The sequence below is a fragment of the Sarcophilus harrisii genome, chromosome 3 (assembly GCF_902635505.1).
Source record: "Sarcophilus harrisii chromosome 3, mSarHar1.11, whole genome shotgun sequence".
NCBI lineage: Eukaryota > Metazoa > Chordata > Mammalia > Dasyuromorphia > Dasyuridae > Sarcophilus > Sarcophilus harrisii.
This window is the reverse complement of record NC_045428.1, coordinates 402,595,935-402,615,349: the sequence shown is the minus strand read 5'-3', so window position 1 is coordinate 402,615,349 and position 19,415 is coordinate 402,595,935. Positions and strand designations below refer to the sequence as shown.

Genomic DNA, 19,415 nt, shown 5'->3' with positions numbered 1-19,415 from the left:
AGACGTCATTGACTTATATCATTCCAAAAAACCCCTTTCCCCACTGACATTGTTTTGGAAATGTCATTGGTCACCTGACCCTTTCGTCTGAGAACAGGAATCTGTAGGTCTCTCAGCTCACTGCATTCAGTCCTTCCATTCCTTCAAAAGAAAGACCTCCCTTTGGAAAATATCAGCAACAAAAAAGAAAATTAGGAAGATTTTCGTTCTTCTTTGTTAGACATACTGTTAAATTTTTTGTTGTTTCATCTCAGAAATTGGAAACTACCGCCATCTGGTGGCATTTAAAATTTTTTTTCCGCGGTGGAGATAACTAGGGCTTGGTGGTCTGTTGAGATTTGCATACGGCGATATCCACTAACATAAATCACTCTGTCGTATTGATTAATTTCTTTTGGAATGTTTTCATCTTCTGGATATTAAGAGGAAAGTAGCTACTTCGAAATACTGGGAGGAATTCGATTCTCTTCTTTAGAATGAAATGATTGTAATTTATAGAGTAGATTCCCCATCTTCCTGCCAGAAACCCCACAGAGTTTGCCAAGCCTGGCTAGATGCTTTTAGCGTTCTAATGACTGCTTTCTATGTGGTTTAAATTCTGCCGTAGAACGGCAAAGAAAGTCCTATTTGATTTTTTATGGTTACGATAAACATCTAACTTCGACGACCGTAGATGAAAGCCCATATAAGAAATGCCGAGTTCAACACAGGTAACATTTCTGCACCCCTTGTCTCGGGAGATAGACGTTTAAGTGGTGAGCACTGCCATTTTTTTTATTTTTTTTATTTTTGGCCATAAATTAGAGACTTAAAATAGAGCTTAAAGCATTTACTGAACTGAAGCAGCCTTGCAGTTTAAAATTATCATTCCTTGAGGCTAAAAATACTAAATGTGCTGGGAAAACAAGATTGACGTTTCTTATCTACTCACCTTGATTCGGACCACATTTTATGCTCCAAATCTCCACAGCTGTCCGTTTTAAGGCTCCCCTTTGCTTTTCACGTCTCAAGTCCTTCCTCTCTCTCTCCTCCCCACCCCCATCTCTGATCCACTAGGAGGACCTGGACCCAGAATCCGGGTGGGAATCTTTAAACCTCCCGGGAAAGAGGAAGCGTAGGCGAAGGGACAGGATCCAAAGCCCCAGATACCTCTGACCCGAAAAAAGGTTTTACTTCCAAAAGCGAGATCCAGCTGTGTAACTGTTCACTCCCGGACTCAAAAGCCATACAGGGGTTGGGGGGTTGGGGAAGACTATAGTCTGAGCCTCAGGGGAAAAGGAGGCGGTGCAAATCGCCCCCAGCCCCTTGTTCTGGCTTTGAGATGTTTGTTTATATTTCTTCAAAGCTTTAGATCCTGGATCAAATGAAAACAAATAGCTGTGGGAATGCCACTCCCTTCCGCCTGCAAATCCCTATGCTAGTTCAAGTCCTGGAGGCGATTTCTTTATTTCCACCTTTACTCTTCCTCTCCCTCCCACAGAAAGGAAACAAATACAAAAAAGAGTGGAAACGACAACAATAGAAAACTGCAGACCATAGATATTCCAAAAAGACAGTCACGAAAACCCTAAATCCAGTATGGAGGTGTGTTGGGGGGAACTAAACCCTGGGGGAAGGGGAGGGATATATAAAGTCCTGAGGGAATTGGGCTAGGGAATAGTGAGTACAATCCAGAAGACAAAAGAGCGGTTTGAGGTTGAAGGGAGGCTGAACGCTGTCCTTAGTCCTGAATCTTGTTCTGACCATCCCACCTCAGAGATTTAGGATGTGAAAACACTGAATGAAAAATCAAGTTCATCAATTCCTCTTAGTCACTGCAGAGATATCACTTGGGGTACACAGGGCATATTATGTCTTTGTGCATGTGTATGTAAAACAACAAAATGAAATAGGTAACGTGATTCAGTCCGACATTCATCTTGCACAACTATAGCGCAAGTTTTCAGAACAAAGGCTATTTACAGTTTCCTTTCAAGAAAATCTAAGTCCTGTTCCTACTGACCAGCAGATTTTTTTAAATAAAATAAAACACCCTCAAACCAAAAACCCTTTGAATTCACAGCTGGAAAGTTTCAATTTTTAACACAAATTGCGTAGTGAGACATATTCTCATTCAAGAATATGAGTATTTTCCCCTTTATCTGAAAGATTATAGTGCATATGTTTAAAATATGAGGTAAAAAGTGAGGATGTTTGGAAATTTCTAAATCCACCAGTCACCCAACAAGCACTTAGTAAGCGCTTACTGTGTGTCAGGCACAAATCAGATGCTGGACAAAATTATGAAGTAAACGAATCTCCTCTCCTGAATATGAGAGAATTTTAGGGTCTTTGGGGAAAGTTGAGGGCACAGCGAGCGAGCAATTTGGATTCTTTCACAGTGGCAACTGCAAATGAAATCAGCATTTATTTCCTTCTACTGGCTGGGCTCATTGTTCGATTGTGTCGCTAATGATGTAATATGGACAAAAGGTCTCCCTGATTGGAGAGAGCGACTGCTTTAGGGGTCAGATCAGATGAAGTGGAGTATAAAGGAGAAGAGCGGGCAAACCAGAGCTTTGCTCCCCGTATATAAATCGCACATTTCTACTAGCTGGTTGAAATACAGGCTGCCTTTGGTGCACTATTTTTGATGTGTCTAGTGCCTGGAGAATACAAGTTATCTGTCGGGATACCCTGGCTAAGAGAGCAATGTCAACTATTAATTGCTACTGACCTTCCGATTAAGATTCGTTTGTGGGTAAGGGTTTCTGGTACAGTTAGGAGGGGATAAAGGGCATCTCCTCTTATAAATTGGGTAGCATTTATTTTTAAAAAAAAAACACAACTTTACGACTACCCTCGTTTGCTTATCAGAAAATCTTTCCTCCTTTCCTACCCATGGAGTTTTTTGCTTCCCTTCAGGAATATTCGGTGGCGTATTGGAAATTTTCGAGTTTTCTACTGTCCCTGTGAATCTAGAGGGTTCATTTCAAGGAGAGGGAGTAATAAGGTTCTTTTCATGAGAGCTGTTGGAGCCCCGCTGCACAAATAAAGAAATCCAGATGCCAGCAAATGCAAACCCTTTGCTCATTGGGTCGCGACATAAAGATGTTGGAGAATAAAAGAGATTTTTTTCCCCAACCCAGTTGACCACACCTACTTGATCACATGAAATTTACTTCGTCTCCTCAGGTCAAAAACCAAAAGAAATGAACAGGCTACAGGGCATGAGGAGAAAAAAAGGAAGAAGGTGGTGAGGAAAGAAAACGTTTTTGTTTTTTGTTTGTTTGTTTGTTTAAGGGTGAAATCCAATGTAGCTGTCTGTGTACCACCCCTCGCCCCTCAGTAGCTCAGGTGTTTTCATTCCCACCTCCGCAATTGAAGGACAGCTCAGTCTTTGGGTGCCTGGCGCCCTCTGGTGGAATATCTTTCATGAAAGGTTTCTGTTTGTAAAAGGGGGCATATTTTCACCCCAGTATTGCTAAACATGAACTAATTATTGGGGTCATTCAACTATTCAAAATAAAGATTCTATAAGAAGGCGGGAAAACACAGGGGGAAAATGCAGCTCAGCTGGAAAGGAGACTGGTGTTCATTTTCAGTCAACTCTATCAATACCTAGACCTTAGGCCATTTCTTAGATTAAATGTTTCTGGAGACGCATTCATACTTGCAAAATAGGACCGAGTGTCTAATAACGCTGAACTATCATTCTCCACTCCACCAATACAGTATTTGAAAAGTATGAATGCAGCTAGATAGAAACTCAAGAGGGGGAATTATCCTCCACTATTTAAATTATGTATATAATCCTGTAGGTGGAAGTACCCACGCTGGGCTGAGGTGATCTTTTAGGGTTAGACTCAAAGACACAAGGCTGTCCCGAGAAAAAGAGGTGAGAATTTGTAAATATCTTTGTTATTAAGATGCTACTTCTACAGCTCCCCGAGACTGTTTCTTTCTAAAAGAATTGAGAGGGAGAAACGAAGATGAATTCTGGCGCATTTTTCCCCTCACAATACAATGTTTCCAAGTGTCAGGTCACGAGGAGGGATGCCAGGGAACCTGGGAAAGCAGGGAAGTGAAAGCAATTTCCCCATCTCTTGGGAAATTTGAAAAAGGGAGGGGTAAATGGCTCAGCAGAATGAGATGAAAGAAAGCTTCTGTCCCCCAACTCTTATTCCCACCCACTAGCATGCCTTCTTTCAAAAAAATGGAGCGTGAGTACGTACTAGATTACTCATTCCGGGTGCAACTTCGTGATCTGGATCGATAATGGAGCTATAAAGTCCATGCACCTGCAAGTAAGTCACAGCATTCTAGCCGTGAAAAGCCGGCTATAAAGCGCCGTGATTCTCCACCGATCTCTCCCCCGCCTCCCCACTTCATCCACACCCCCCCAAAAAGAGAGCATCAGGAGAAAATGAGCCTCTAAGGGCTCTGGCTCTCTCTCTCTCTCTCTCTCTCTCTCTCTCTCTCTCTCTCTCTCTCTCTCTCTCTCTCTCTCTCTCTCTCTCCTCCCCCCTTTGCCTCTTTCCTATGCTCTCCTCCTCACCCTCCCTTGCCGGACCTAAGGAGACAGCTGAGAAGAAAGCAGCGACTGCATCTACTAGAGGTGACGGACAGCAAGGCTGTGATTCATGCCTGCGTAGGAGCGGAGCTGAGAGGAACAGAGCTGATCCTTTTGCCTTGCACAGAGCATCCAGGAGCGCTCCTGAGCTGTGGAAGAGCTGAGAGCCGCAAGTCAGCCCCAGGTGCATTTTCAACACCTAAGTGCTCGGAATACGGGCGCTGTGCCATCTGGAGTTTATAAACGTCTGTCTTTTTGCCCAGCTTCTGAAGTGCGCTATTTCCCCTTCATCCTCCTGTTTTCCCGAGACTCGGAACCTGTCAGCCAGCTCGCGCAGACTACCTCGGTCCGCAATTGTAAGTGACTAAAGAGACCCCAGACGACCAGCTCCCTTTGTGAGCCGCACAGACAACCTCTTCCTTTCTAACCCCCAAACAATTGAGCAGCGTAAAGCTGGCTCTGTGAGCTAGGAGAAAGAGGCTGCTCCTCTAGAACTATATGTGGGAGCGGGCGGCTGGGGGAAGGGGGGGGAACATCATCAATTTCTCCTTCCCCTTTTCCGTTGTGTGCAACCAGCACTTATCTAACCAAAAGAAGCACTAAACAAATCTTTCCAAGAGTCACTAGAGCCGCTCAGAGCGACAATAACCTGTTACTTCCATTACAACCGCTAATCTATCTGGTTTGTTCCTGGGGTTGGTATTGGAGGGGTGTGTGTTTGTGTGTGTGTGTGTGTGTGTGTGTGTGTACGCGCGTTCGAGCACTTTGGGTAGAAGTAGGGTTGCAAGCATATTATTCCAGAGGTTTGGGTCTGATTGAATTTTCACCTTTCCTCCCTCCTAACGGTTCTGGACGCCCTCAAGTCTCTTTCAAGGGCTTCCCAAAGACATGTGGAGCAGGTTTCTAATTCCTTTGCCTCCCTAACCTAGGGGGCAACTTTGTATGCCCAAAGGCAATGAAATAGGGACCGGAGCAATGTGGAGATTAAATGAAAGGGATATAGCACAAGACCACTCTGCAGGTCGGAGTACCTACTAAGCTTCTCAGTCCAGGTCCCCAAAGACTGGGTATTCCGAAAAGCCTTTAACTGGCTTATTTAAGGAAAGGGGAGGTGGGGGTGGGAGAATTGTCCTTTCCCTGGGTGACTTGTCTCTGTACCTCCGCCAAGTCTGGAAATATCTCAGTTCGGGATATCTTTGGGAATCTGGCAGGATAGTTTGCCTCACCACTAGTACCCTATTCTCAGAGCAACGTGAATCTTCCTTCTTGCCCTTTCCAGGGATTTGCCAGACACAACAACAGAAACCAGACATCCTACCAGACGTGCCCGCCTCTCGCCTCCCTCACTCACCTACTCCCTCCCGCCGCGCCGAGTCCTTTGGGGCTTGTCCTCGCTTCAGTATTAGCTCCCTTTCGTTCTCCTCCGAGCGGGGCTCCTGGGCAGAGCGTTCTGACCTCCGAGACCTGAGTCCACGTACTGCGCTTCCCCTACCCCCACCCCCGCTCTTCTTTCCTTAACCCGATGCAGAATGTCCTCTGTAGTTCCTGAAGTCGTAGAATTGAGGTTCCGAAATCCAAGGGCCTGAGACTCGGGCCATATTTTTTGTTGCTTCTTCTCTGCACGCTGAATTGACAGCAGCTCTGGAGCACGCCACTCGAGCACTTCATGTATAAAACCAAGGTCCCTTTCTTTTTTTCCCGTCTCCTCTGCCCTAGCGCAAGGGGGAGCCTCTTGACTCCCCACTGCCTTTTGCCTATCCTCAAATCCCCTTTTCGCGTCCTCCTTCCCTGGAAATCCCAACTGTGTAACACCTTCTCTCTTTTTGCAGTCGGCTCCTTAATTAACCATCGGCTTCCCAAGTGAAGAACCCAAACAAGCAGATAAGACCTGGGACACTGGCAACAGAGCAAATGGCTTCTTCGGCTCCTTCTTCCTCCTCCTCCTCTTCCAACCCGGGCCCGGACTCTAACCCCACCAACCTACGCCCTACAAGTAAGTCCTGTCAGATTTTCTTCCTGAAATTCTTGGCTGAGAATGGAAATGGGGGAAAGGAGGGGAAAATTGAAGATTAGAAAGATTAAGCTGTTAACCCAGTAACACAAGATCTCATATAAGGCTGTGTAGATATCCATGTAGGAGATCTGGGAAGTAGTTTGTTTTACTATGTGTAATTTATTTTGACATGAAGGAGATCGTGTATGGGTCTAGAAAAAAAAAGGTGAGAAGAGCTGGGAATCCCTAAGAGAAATCAAGAACATTTCTGTCTCTAGAATTCGTTGAGCCAGGAGCTGGCTTCCCTCCCCTTCCCCCAGCCGCCCTCCCCATCCTTCCAGTTCTTTGCTAGGAAGTCTATAATCAGCGGAAATTTGGACTTTAATTGCAGCTTTTTGAAAACCCCGTGTCCCTAATTGCTCCGAATTTGCGTCGAGCTATTGAAGTGTGAGGGGAAAGCAAGGGATGGGAAGGTGGGGAAAAAAATCAGTTGTGGTTCTGCCTTGACAATTCAGACAATCAATTAGTTCTTTTTTTTTTCAATAGGATTGGAGGGTGTAATCATTATGAACGAATTAATTGAGGAGCTTGTAGGGGCGGGGGCCAGTAGAAAATGGTCTTTCGGGAGCAATCCAAAGAATCCTGCCCTGTACTTCTCCTTGAGACTGGCAAAAACATGTCTGGATGCTATTCTGGAAAAAAAAAAAAAAAAAAAAAAAAAAAAAAAAAAAAAAAAAAGAGGAGGATGAAAACCCTAACGAAAGGGCATCAATCCATCCAAAAGCAGATTGTTTCCAAACACACCCCGCCCCTATCCCTGAAGGTTCACCTAAGCTTCTTCGCCCCGCCCCCGTCCCCCTTGAACCCCTTTGCTGTTTTAAAATAGGATTAATTTTCCTGGAGTCTGGGAGAAAGAGGGCAGCTACTTAAATGCCCCAGCCCAGTTGCCTCTTTCCATTCTATTCCCTTCTTTTTCTCCCTCTCGCCCCCCCCCCCCTCCAGCTTGGTGTATAATTACGCTCATAACAAAGAGAATATAACCCGAGAGGAGCAAAGCCCACCGTGACTGAGACTGCCGGGCGGGCACGCTCATCTCTGCGCTTCAGCGCCACTGCTCTAGGCCGATGGATTGGGGGATGGGGGTGTGGGGGAGAGAAGCAGGAGGAATGCAGGGAGCTGGCTTTTGTCTTTCTGCTTCCAGATTTATTTATTTTCACTCTTCATTACTATCTTCCTTGCTGTTAGACCCAGTTTTTTTGCTTATAGTATACTTATTCACGACAATCTCCACCTCCCCCAGTTCATGCCTCCCCTTACCATCACCTTTTCCCTTTTTCCATGTTTCTTTATTTCCTCAAACCAAGCTTCTCTCCTCACATACCTGTTCTAGATTCTTCCCATATTTCTTTGGTGCTTGTTGAGTTTGGGCTTAAACCCTCGCAAATTTTGTTGTTGTTCAGTCATACTAACACATAAACAAAGAGATTTTCTGAGCAGTCGAGGCCAAGACAAAGAAATAAAACCAGAGGGCTGAATCCCTTAAGAGATTCCCAGTGAACTGGCAGAAGCAGGTAGAGATGTTTGGTTTCTTCGTTGTTTTGTTTAGGGGCTGAGGCTGATCCTCAATCCAGTCCATGCCCTACATACCCACAGTTTCATCCTAGCACAGCCTAGACTGCTCTGCCTTCCAGGGGACACAAAAAGTGATAGCCTGTCACTTTCACAAACCCAAGCCAGTATTTCACATTTACAGACTACCTTCTCTCTGTGACTACCCCGATCTTTCTGCAAGTGTCTTTGTTTATTATCCTTGGTACGGACATATCGGAAAAATATATTACTGTTCCATCCCTCAAATTACCCCCACCACTCATTTTCTCCCATTACCATTCGAAGTCAATGGTGACCATAATTATTTCTTGATTCACCAGGTTTTTAGGTCTCCAAAGGAAGTTCTTTCCATCTTGTTTTGTTCTTGTCCTCCTTCCCTAAGTATCTTATTCCATTTGACCCTAGGGCAGAGTGACTGGAAGTATTTCTTTCTCACACCTCTGCTTACATTTCCTTATATAGAGTCTTCTCTCAGTGTATATCAATAGTGAATATACCCGGTTTCCTTCTTTCTCATGGTTCCCTTTGTTCTTTTGGGCCATGTAGTAATGATTACTGTCCCCATTATCTCTGCCAACACCATATGATGTGGTTAGGGATATATGAAAATAAAAGAAATTTGGAGACATTGGAAGAACATAAACATATAACATAAATATAACATAAATGTTATATTTCCTTCCAAAATCTAAATCCATTAAGCACTAAAGAAAATGCTTGCAGGACTGGTTCCCCTAATTCCCCTTCTACATGAAAGCAAGGCACCAAGCTGGGACAGACAGTGGTCAAGGTAAAAAAAAAAAAAAATTCCATAGCATGCTAACATCCATGATATTAAAATGTCCCATTCATAACCCCCCAATGACTCTTCTTCACCACCCTATCCTCTTACCCACCTCACCCCCCTTTCCATAGATTATATTCTAGAGCAAGCTCATAATGAAACCTGGTCCAGGAAATGGGGATGAGGACTGGAGGCAAGTGGGTTAATGAGGAAGAAGGTAGGAATGGGGAAAAATGGGGAAAGAGATTTGAGGCACACTAATGTCTTTCAGGATTCTCAGTCCAGCTGAAGGGCAGTCAAGCAAGCCCTATCATCTAGTCAAATACTATTTTTCACCCAATTAATTCCTGAACTCTTCTGCGACCCCATTTCATGCCAGTTTATTTTAAGCTGCCACTCTGCTGGAAACCTGCCAGGAAATTATGAGATGTTTAGGTCCCCAGATGCCTTTTTGTTCCTTTGCTGGACTGATGTGAGGGCCTTTTCACATCTGCTGGACTGAAACAAAGGGCTTTGGCTGCTCTGTTTTCCTTACTTACTCCCTCCAGCATTGTTCCTACCTCAGGATCTAGGTCACAGTTAGTTTTAAATGTAGATTCTTTTCTGAGTCTGGGACTTTTTTTAACCTTCATTTAAGCTCCATATAGTATTTCATGGAAATGATGAAGGAAGTTCAAGTTTGGCTAGAAGAAGGATATGTTTCAATGCTATCGATAAGTTTTGTTTCCTTCTGGAAGGATAGTAGGGATTGGATGGATGTTTTGTTGTTGTTTTGTTTTGTTTCGTTTTTCTTTTTTTTGCTGAGGATTGGGGTTAAGTGACTTTGCCCAGGGTCACACAGCTAGGAAGTGTTAAGTGTCCGAAGCCAGGTTTGAACTCAGGTTCTCCTGACTTTAGGGCTGGTGCTTTTGGATTGATGTTTTTAATGCTATATTTCCTTCCAAAATCTAAAGAAAGAAACAACTTCTGTCTTCTCTACTTCAACCATCCCCCAATCCTGTTTACTTTCCAGAATTGCCTCCTAAGGTGTTTTTTTTTTCCCCTCCATACTCTAAGTGAATGGTTTTTATTTCTTTCTTTTTAGCTTATGACACCTGGTGTGGGGTGGCCCATGGATGTACCAGAAAACTGGGACTCAAGATATGCGGTAAGAAAAAAAAGAACTGAAGCTAGAGATGGGGGATATGTTCGGGGAGAGAAAACCATAAGCCATGGCCCCTAACCTTATGTGGATAACAGTTTATTTTTAATAGAGTTCTAGGTGGGTAAGAGGAACTCGACTTTTTTAGGGGTCTTCTTTTCTCTCTTTGAAAACCCCCAATCCCTCATCCACCTCATTGCTTAGAATTGGAAGCATTAGCTTAAAAAGACTAGATTTAGAACTGGGACTCTCCAAAGGCGGCGCTTTTAGATGATCCCTCTGCGCCTTCTGCTGGCCCAAGGGTGCCAGTACAGCAAGGTCGCACCCGGGGCTTCGCTCTCCTTCTGCCTGTAGACTGCTCTCCACCCACGAAATCCGCCCCCCAGTTTAGCCTACTTACTCAGAAAGAAAGAACGTTCCTGAGCTCCTACCTTTTGAAGGCAGCCAATTGACCAAGAGCTATTTCCCCTGGGCAGTATTTGACTGGCTTGAAATAGGCAGGCTGTCGTTTCTAAGGGCAATCAAAATGTTCAGCGTGAGCTCTTGTGCTTAAAATTTCACGTTCTTTCCTCCTTCATCCCTTTGACTGTGGTTTTTGTCAGGGACCACGGAGAAAGATATGGTTTTCCATTCCTCTGTAGCCAGACAGAGGAGTTATCTGTGGAAGGGGAAGTTGAAATGCGTGTCCTAGGTGATGTTAGAGGGCGGGGAGCGAAATTTCTGTTGCAGGAGAAGGGAGGGTTGAAGCTAACCTAGAGCGCGTGAGAAGAGCTCCTAGTGCATACAAAATCTATTTGGTAAAGCTTTGTGGGGTGGGAGATAGAATCAAGCTTGTTCTGTCTGCTTCTAAGATTGAAGGGCTGTGGAATTAATAAACGGAGTAAGAGATGAGCAATTGGGAGCTTCAGACAGGTGAGGGATTGGTAGAGACGAATAGGGATGGAGAAACTATTCGAAGAATCTTGTGGTGACTACTTGAAATAAATGAAATATAAAAGAACAATAAGAAATTGTGTTCGAAGGGAAGCCGGTTATAGCAGCTGCAGCCTAGTAGCGAGAACAGTGGTGGTTTTCTCTCCCTGCTATGTTTCGCCGTCTAAAATTCCCAAACCTTATCTGACCAGAAAATACTGATCTCTCCAGGGCGAAGGGAGGGAAAAGATTAACGAGAGAATTATTAAAAAGCAATTCGTCAGAAGGCTGGGTGGGTGAGATAGCAGCATTGCCTGCCCTGTTCCCCAGCACGCACTAAATGAACAGCTAGGAAACAAATACCCAGCAGTCGGATGACCAAGATACAGCTAGAGATCTATTTGGAGATAACAAGCTGCCTTGGCGAGCTGCTTTTTCGGTTGTAAAGCTCTTAAAATGTTTAGAACCCAACCAGTGACAGCCACCTGGAGCATTCAGATCTTCGTTCTGAAATTCCAAACCTTCCCCTTTCCTCCCGCCCTACTGGCGATGACCAAAATACACAGTAGCGGATAACCAGACTACCCCGATAATCTTCAGAGCCTTTCTTTTCCCCTTATTTTAGAAAGGCAAGAAGATTTAAAGTGATCCTTCTTCTTTGGGTGAAGGCAATCGACACAGAGAGATGCTTGGAAAGGAGATAGATTAAGACACATACAAGTACGCGCGCGCGCCCCCCACACACATACACACACACACAGCATGTGTGTACATACACATCAAGTGAAATTTAAATGCCAATCCACCAGTGATGTTTAAGAATAGCCTGGGGTTCAACCTTTTCCCTACCCTCCCCACCTCCAACCCGGGTTTCTAGATTCATGAAGATTCAAGTTTAGAGTAGAGGCGGGAGAGGAACCTACAAAGTTTAATTCACATCTTCATTTTAAAGACTTTTCTCCCCACTTGGTATAGGTTGGGGAATGGGGAGAGGTGGCAGAGAGGCTCCGGGAAGAGGAAATTCAAAGAGCTAGTCGCTTTGTTCTATAAATAGCCCCCTCCCCCCAATCTGGATTTAATGGGCCGTTACGCCTAGGGTCCCTTCGGCGACTGCAGCGCTCGGCTTCTCTGCTGTCATTTTAATGCAGCCCGGCAAGCAGAACTGATCGAGTAACGCACCGCCGCCTGCCAACCCCATTTTGCTAGCCCCTGTAGGAACAGTAAGGGAAATGGGGGTGGGTGAGACTCAGCGGATGCAAGGAATGGCCAGAGGAGGGGGCGGAGGGGAAGAGGAGCCCACTTTCACTTAGTAAAGCGTTTTTTGTGAACCTTAAAACACCAAATACACGTGAATTATCATATCAAATTAAATCAATGTCCAAAAGGACTATTTTTCCCCCTCCTTAGCGGGTCAGTTACAATATGGATTGGGGATAGGATGAAGAAAGTAAATTTTATTAGGTTCCACCCCATCTCCTTTAGCTAAGTCAAGACTGCATAGCGTTCACTACTGCCTAGTTTTCAGTGAAGGCTGTTGCCCTTCCTCCAAGTTCACCATCCCAGCATGGTGGAAAGAGAGATGGCGTAAAGCAACTTCTTTAAAAGTTAAAAAAAAAAAAAAAAAAAATTTAAACAATCCCTGGGATACAGGGTAGTCTATAGTGATAGAAAACTGACAGGGGATTAAGCCTACTTGGATAAGGTGTCTAAGAAAATTACGGGTTAGTCATCCTCCGGTCCCCGGTAAAGAGGAAGGGAATGGTTCTCGGGACTCACTGGACAAGTGCACTTAAAGAACGCAGGAGCCCATTACTGTAATTAAGTCTGCCCTCCTTTCTCTGCGGGTGGTCAATAGGAGATGAGTCTAGCTGAAGTGTGCCGCTTAGAGATCCTCATCCTAGGAATTCACTTGATTCTTCTTCCCTCACTTAAAAAGCATTTACTCCTCCTAAATTTCTATAATTCAGAGTCGGCCCAACTAGTAGAAAAAAGTCACAAAGGAGCCCTTTGCTGGTGTGTGTGTCTCTGTGTATGTGTGTGTGTGTCCGTCCGTGGGCCCGTGTGCGCTTGCGTTTGTTTGCATGTGCCTCGAGTATGGGAGGGGGAGTGGACAGTGTATTGTGAAAGGAAAATTATCTTTTGAAAATAGCCGCCGAATTTAAACTCTTGGATTGGAATTAGAAGAGGGGGAGAAAGAAGAGAGATAGATAATTGACATTATATTAGTCGTGGGTAAGGTTCTGTTAACAAAGGAAAAACTATATTTGTGTTATAAATAATTTTAAGATTTTGCATTTCGTTTATCAATTTGGGGAAGTAATTTCCCTTCAAATCAAATCATATAGGAGATTCGCATTGAACTCTTCCCTTTATTTTAGGATTGATATGGAGTTCCCATAGAAGTAACCTTTATTTCCGGGGTAACTCTAAGGCAAGAAAATCATAATTAAACTTCCATTCCTCATAATTTAATAGTAGCGTGGATCTGAGCAAGTCAGTGAGCCTCTATGCCCCTCCGGTAACTCCTTAGGACTTAACCTATTTAGTAACTAAGTAACTAGATTTGCTATCTGCATTAGTAGAAGGTTCTCACACAATTTAATTATGATGATGACATTTCAGATCAGCAGATATTTAGACACTTAAATTCTTGGAGGGTATAAGCGCTTCCAACATTCACTTATTCATTTGACAAACATTTGTGTATGTTTGCCCTATTCTTTTACGGCATCACAGATTTAGAGCTGATCCAAACCTCTTAGTTTACTATGAAGAAACATGGCCCAGGGAATCTATGCGGTTTACCCAGAATCACAAAAGTAGCAAGTAGCAGAGTTCAGATTTAAACCCAGCTTCTCTAGGTTCAAAGCCAATGATCTTTCCAACGAACAACACTGCCTCTCAAGTGTTTGCCTTCAAGATTGTTTCAGTTCACCTCTTTGCCAGCCAAATGCTCTCTCAAGCAACCCATTTTCTTTCATTTCCCTGAAGCTGAGCAGAGATGAAGTTTGGTTTTTTGTTTGTTTGTTTGTTTGTTTGTTTGTTTAAACTGGTCCATTCCCTTCTCTAGTTCCATGAACTTTTTTTCTCTTCCTGATTTAGGAGTCTATGTCATCTCCTCAGGTCATTATGACCAGGGACTTCATTTCTAGCTGCCCTCTCCCTCAAAGTCATCTAAGGGTATTTAGTTGGTTTAGCCCAAGCTGGACATAGGACTGAATTTGTGAGGTTATTTCTATGGAGCACTGGAATTTCCAGTGCAAATATTGGGTGACTGGTTTTCACGTCTGCTAATTCTACTTTTGAGAAGATTTAGCTTAATCTGGCCCCAAACTCCTCTTCCTTCTTCTCTCTCCCCTTAATTCCCTCAAAGCTTCCAAGGGAATCATCTCCAGGGCTCTGCTGTGTCACCACCACGCATCAGTTATGAATTTGGTCCTAAAGAGAGTAGATATCCAATCCACTCAGATAGTAAGCCTCCTGGCATGAATAAAAATGCAAAAAAGGAACTCATCATGTATATATTATACACCCCAAACTGTATACTTTTAAAATGTGCACACAACAATGTAATACAATGGAAAGAGCATTGTATTAAGAATCAGATAATTCCTTGTTTTGGTCATGTATACTTATTGTGTATCTAAGTTATATTTTAATATATTTAACATCTACTGGTCATCCTGCCATTTAGGGGAGGGGGTGGGGGGTGGGTAAGAGGTGAAAAATTGGAACAAGAGGTTTGGCAATTGTTAATGCTGTAAAGTTACCCATGTATATATCCTGTAAATAAAAGGCTATTAAAAAATAAATAAATAAAAGAATTCAAGGAAGAATCAGATAATTCTTAATCTAATCTAATCAAATCTTAATCTAATCATCTAAATCAGATGTTCAGTCACCTCCTAGCTTTGTAATGTTGGATGTCACTTCATCTTTCTGGATTTCAATTTTCTCATATGTAAAATAAGGAGCATGTGAACTTTAAGGCCCATTCTAACTGCAAATCTATGACTCAAAATAACTAAATACTTTGATAGCAGTCATAGCATGCAAATATGAAAAAAATCAAACTAACATTCTTTTATATAATGATATCTAGAACTATGGAAAAGTGGCCTCTGGGACTCTGGGAGCAAAGCTATCAGGATAAGACAGGTTCAGGCTGGTGACAGGATTTCTGAAATCCAAATAGAGCAATTAGGTTCCTTGAATTACTGGAGGGTAGCAAAGATCATAAAGGAAAGTAGCACAATTGCTAAAGGCCAATATAAACTTCGTTTTTGTCCCCAAATTCCTAATCCTTGCCCTCAAGGTATGTAGGGGTGGAGGGATGGAGTTGATTATGAGTCAGAATTTCACCTTCCTTGTTTAGAGGTAGTCGTAGAAGTCATCTAGGCAACTTCATGACCAATCTAGGCAACCCTATGATATGTTTACTACCTCTGGGGAAAATGTCAGGTTCTTTCAAATGCTGATAAAACTGAGTTTAGTCAACTGCCCCTGATTTCCAGTAATGAATCAGAGTAAAGAAGAGTAAAATGGGGAAAGTTAAATCTCTGATAGAAGAAAGAACCAATGAGGATTCAACAATTACTATCAAGCCTTTTATATGATGGCATCTTCTAAATATTTATTCCATATAATTCCAGAGTGCAGAGCCAGGGCTAATGGGTCTAAGACATAGGAAGAAAAAATTCAATTAAATTTCTTTAGGACAGGAGAGATCCAAAAAAAATAACCAGAGATTGTGTGTGTGAGGATTACAACTCCTAACCAAGGTGCCATTGTAGGAGCTGTCCCCTATTCTCTTCCATTTCTCATTACAATTACCTTTGAGTTCTGGGAAAATAAACTCTGAATTCACAGATGAACTTATTCTTCCTGAAATCTTTTAAGTCTCTTTGGTGACAATTGTGTCAGAAGAACTTAAAATTTTGCTAAGAAAAATAACTTATTGGAGGAAAAAATAATAAGAAGAAAAACTTACATTGATTCAGCACTTTTTAGTTCCAGGACATTCTGGTTTCAATCAACTTTAGATATATTTTCTTATTTAATACTCAAAACAACTCTACATAGCAAATAGAAAAAGGCTTTATAGCCTATGGGACAGCATAGTGTAATGGGTAGAGAGTTAGCCTCACAGTAGAGAAGACCTAGGTTTGATTTCCAATTTTGATCTTTGTCAAATCATTTATACCCTCAATGATCTAGGGAACTTGTTAAAACTATAAATTTAAGAGAAGGTGCTGATCTTCTTTGGTAGATGAAATTCCCTTACTGATAAAATCACAGGTATCTGGTTCCTTTCCCTAATATTATTGCCCTTTTACATACAGGATGCTGAAACCCAGAGAGGTAAAGTTAAAGGTGAGAGTGTTCTTCCCTCTGAGTACTATCACTCCAACTCAGAAGATGTACATCTTCATTTGCAAGATACTATTCGGCGCTACTCTAAGCATTGTGCAATTGAGTAAACCACACTAACTTCATCTTGTAACTCAGTTCTAGAGCTAGCTCAGTTCTCTTTCTATTCTATTATAAGACTAGTCCAATTTCTATCTTATGAGAAAACGATTCAATTACTTGTGAGAAAACTTTATTGCATTTTTTTAACTCAAGCTAGGAAGGTGGACCACCTCTACCTGTTATTTAGAGAGAGACTCTTGATTAAGGACCTAAGTTATGCTGACCAAAAACACAATAAGAGTCAAAGATTGATGCAAGAAATTTTCTTCCAATTATAAATCTCAAGCTACATATTTGTCTTATTAACAAGTGGCCCTGTACTAGACAATCAGTTACTGTTTCCTTATTCCTTTAATTGAATACAGAGAAATTGTACCTGTTTGCTCTCTCCCTCCCACCTTGGAAAACTGCTAATCTTTCTTCCAATGAAAATTTTGATTACCTAATCTTATATCCTGGTTTGCATCCTGTTAATTGTTTTCTTTTAAAGCACAAAAAACTGGTCTCCCCTTGTATTTGGGTCCAATGCCAGGCTGAGGAGGCCTGGTCCTCATTTTTTATGCAATTGGAATGCATTGCTTAATAAATCAATATGCTCAGAAAAACCAGCCTTTGTTTCCTTAGTTATTTCAGATCTCACCCAACTCCATTTCCTAGAATCTCTTCCTCCCTAATGGTTGAGCCAAGGAGAAAAAGAGGAAAGAGGCATCGAAATAATAAGATTTTAGGTCTAAGTCAGAAAAATTTTCTGTCAGTAGACTTAAGGGGTAGGGATGCAGAAGAGCAGATTTCAGAATTCCCTTCATTGCCCATCCTGACCCCCTCCTTCCCTTTGCCTACAGAGTCCATAAATCCTATGGCTGCTTTCAGTGACAATGATCCCATCCATTCCCTAAAACCCTATTCCTAGGGCTGGTTACTGGAGTGGAATATGTCCAATTGACTTAATTCAGAGCTTACTGTCAGATTCAGAAATGGAAATAGGCTTCATTTATTGTTGGGGTTGGGTTTTTTTCTTTCTCTCTGAACATGACTGGATCTGTGCCATTGATGTCACTTTGTGCTATTTTCTCATTGCCCAAGGCAGAGAAATCGTGTGTGTGTTGTGTGTGTGTGTGTGACAGAGAGAGAGAGAGAGAGAGAGAGAGAGAGAGAGAGAGAGAGAGAGCATGCTCACAGAGATTCAGCTAAACTGACTGTAAGAAAAACAGAAATTCATTTAGACAGCTTGGGTTTGGACCCTGCAGCTGATTGTAAGCCTGATGGGGAATCCTTGACCACTTTTTCTTACATTAACATAGGCTTCTTGCAAAGGACCAACAGCCTGGAAGAGAAGAGTCGAATTGTGAGTGCCTTCAAGGAGAGGCAATCCTCAAAGAATCTGATATCATGTGAGAATAGTGAGCGGGAGGCACGGTTCCGTCGAACTGAGACTGACTTCTCCAACCTGTTTGCAAGAGGTAATGCACTTGACCCCTTCATCCTTCCCTTCCTTCTAAGGAAGCCTTTTGGTTTGATTGTTTCATGGATTTGCTAGTACTAGTGGCTGGGGAGTGGGGAGCAGACACCAGGAAATTGAATTCACTTCTGCAAACCCTCATTTATCAAAGCTGTTTTCTTTATATCTCAAGGATAGGGACATTCCTCCCTTCCCAATTTCCCAATTCTCACTTATTTTAAAAGTCAATTGAGAATGTCAGCCCCATCCCCAATTTATCATAGAAACCTCATCTTCCAGATACTTATGGAAACCAAAATCTCAGAACTGCAAGGGACCTCATCTAATCCAGCCTCTTAATCAGTTGAGGAATCCATTCAATAGCAGACCTGCCAAGAGTCTCTGCTCAAATATCCCTAGTGATGAGAAAGCCCACTCCCTTTTTAAAAGCCAATAGCTTTTGGAAAATTCTTCTTGGTGTAAGAAGGCAGAAAGCTCATGCTGTCCAGAAAATAGAGGATAAAGACCTTCATGGTTTGGCTCTTGATAGATAAAGGCAGGAAATGTGGGACAGGAGGATAGAGTTCAATGATGAGAGGCAATGGACATATTTCAAATTTTACCTCAAGTCCAGAGGACTGATGGAGAATCATGCTATCCACAAGTGGTGGAGTCAAGACAAATATTTTGGACATTACCAATTCAGAAATTTGTTTGGTTTGATTTTTCATAGTTGTTTTTCTTTTTTTACTGGAGATGGGGGAGTTGGTGAAAAGAAAAAATGTATATTATTAATAAGAAACAAATTAAATTAAAAGGCAAAATAAATAAACCTTGCCTCTGGTCTTTACTATCTGTGTGATCTTATGTGATTCATTCATTGTTTCTGGGCTAAATAGTCTATACCGAGTCTATCCCTTCTCTATCAGGAGGTTTTTTTTATCATGAGTCTTTTGGAATTATTGTTGGTTGTTATGTTGATTAAAGTATCTAAGTCCTTAGATTACTCTTGTGGTTCAAGTGAATGTCATAGTCTGAAACCTCCACATATTTTATGTTGAATTTCTTTGGCAGAGTCCCCAAATGGGTTTGAGGTCTGCAATATCTCTGTCTCCATATATAAACTGAGCTAAGGTTCTCTATAATTTCTAGCCTTTGGTCCAAAAAGACCAAAACAATCTTTCTGGAGATTGTTATTTAGTTGATCAGTCCTGTCTGACTCTTTGTGACCCCATTTGGGATTTTCTTGGCAAAGATACTGCAATGCTTTACCATTTCCTTCTCCAGCTCATTTTACAGATGAGGAACTGAGACAAAGTTAAGTGACTTGCCATAGCTAGGAAGTATCTGAAGCCTAGTTTGAACTCATGAAGATAAGTCTTGTTGACTTCAGACCAAGTGCTTTAACCACTGTACCACTTAGCTACTCACAATGATGCATAGAACAAATCTATTCTCTTTTTTACATTACAACCTTTCCAAAAATGATAGATATCATATGTCTCACCTACC

At 42.4% G+C, this 19,415-nt stretch overlaps 1 protein-coding gene across 2 annotated transcripts in view; it reads left to right on the top strand.

Annotated features, from left to right (window-relative positions):
* Nucleotides 1–4,486: 4,486 nt before the first annotated feature.
* Nucleotides 4,487–19,415, top strand: part of GAD1 (glutamate decarboxylase 1) — a 52,546-nt gene continuing 37,617 nt past the window's right edge. The window contains exons 1-4 of one of the 2 annotated variants that reach the window (XM_031960478.1): nucleotides 4,487–4,908; nucleotides 6,382–6,545; nucleotides 10,025–10,087; nucleotides 17,767–17,925. In XM_031960478.1, the coding sequence (XP_031816338.1) occupies nucleotides 6,464–6,545; nucleotides 10,025–10,087; nucleotides 17,767–17,925 (304 nt within the window). In that variant the 5' untranslated portion in view covers nucleotides 4,487–4,908; nucleotides 6,382–6,463. Of the gene's footprint in view, nucleotides 4,909–5,986; nucleotides 6,234–6,381; nucleotides 6,546–10,024; nucleotides 10,088–17,766; nucleotides 17,926–19,415 lie in introns of those variants that run through there. The other variant, XM_003763952.3, reaches the window with a different exon arrangement.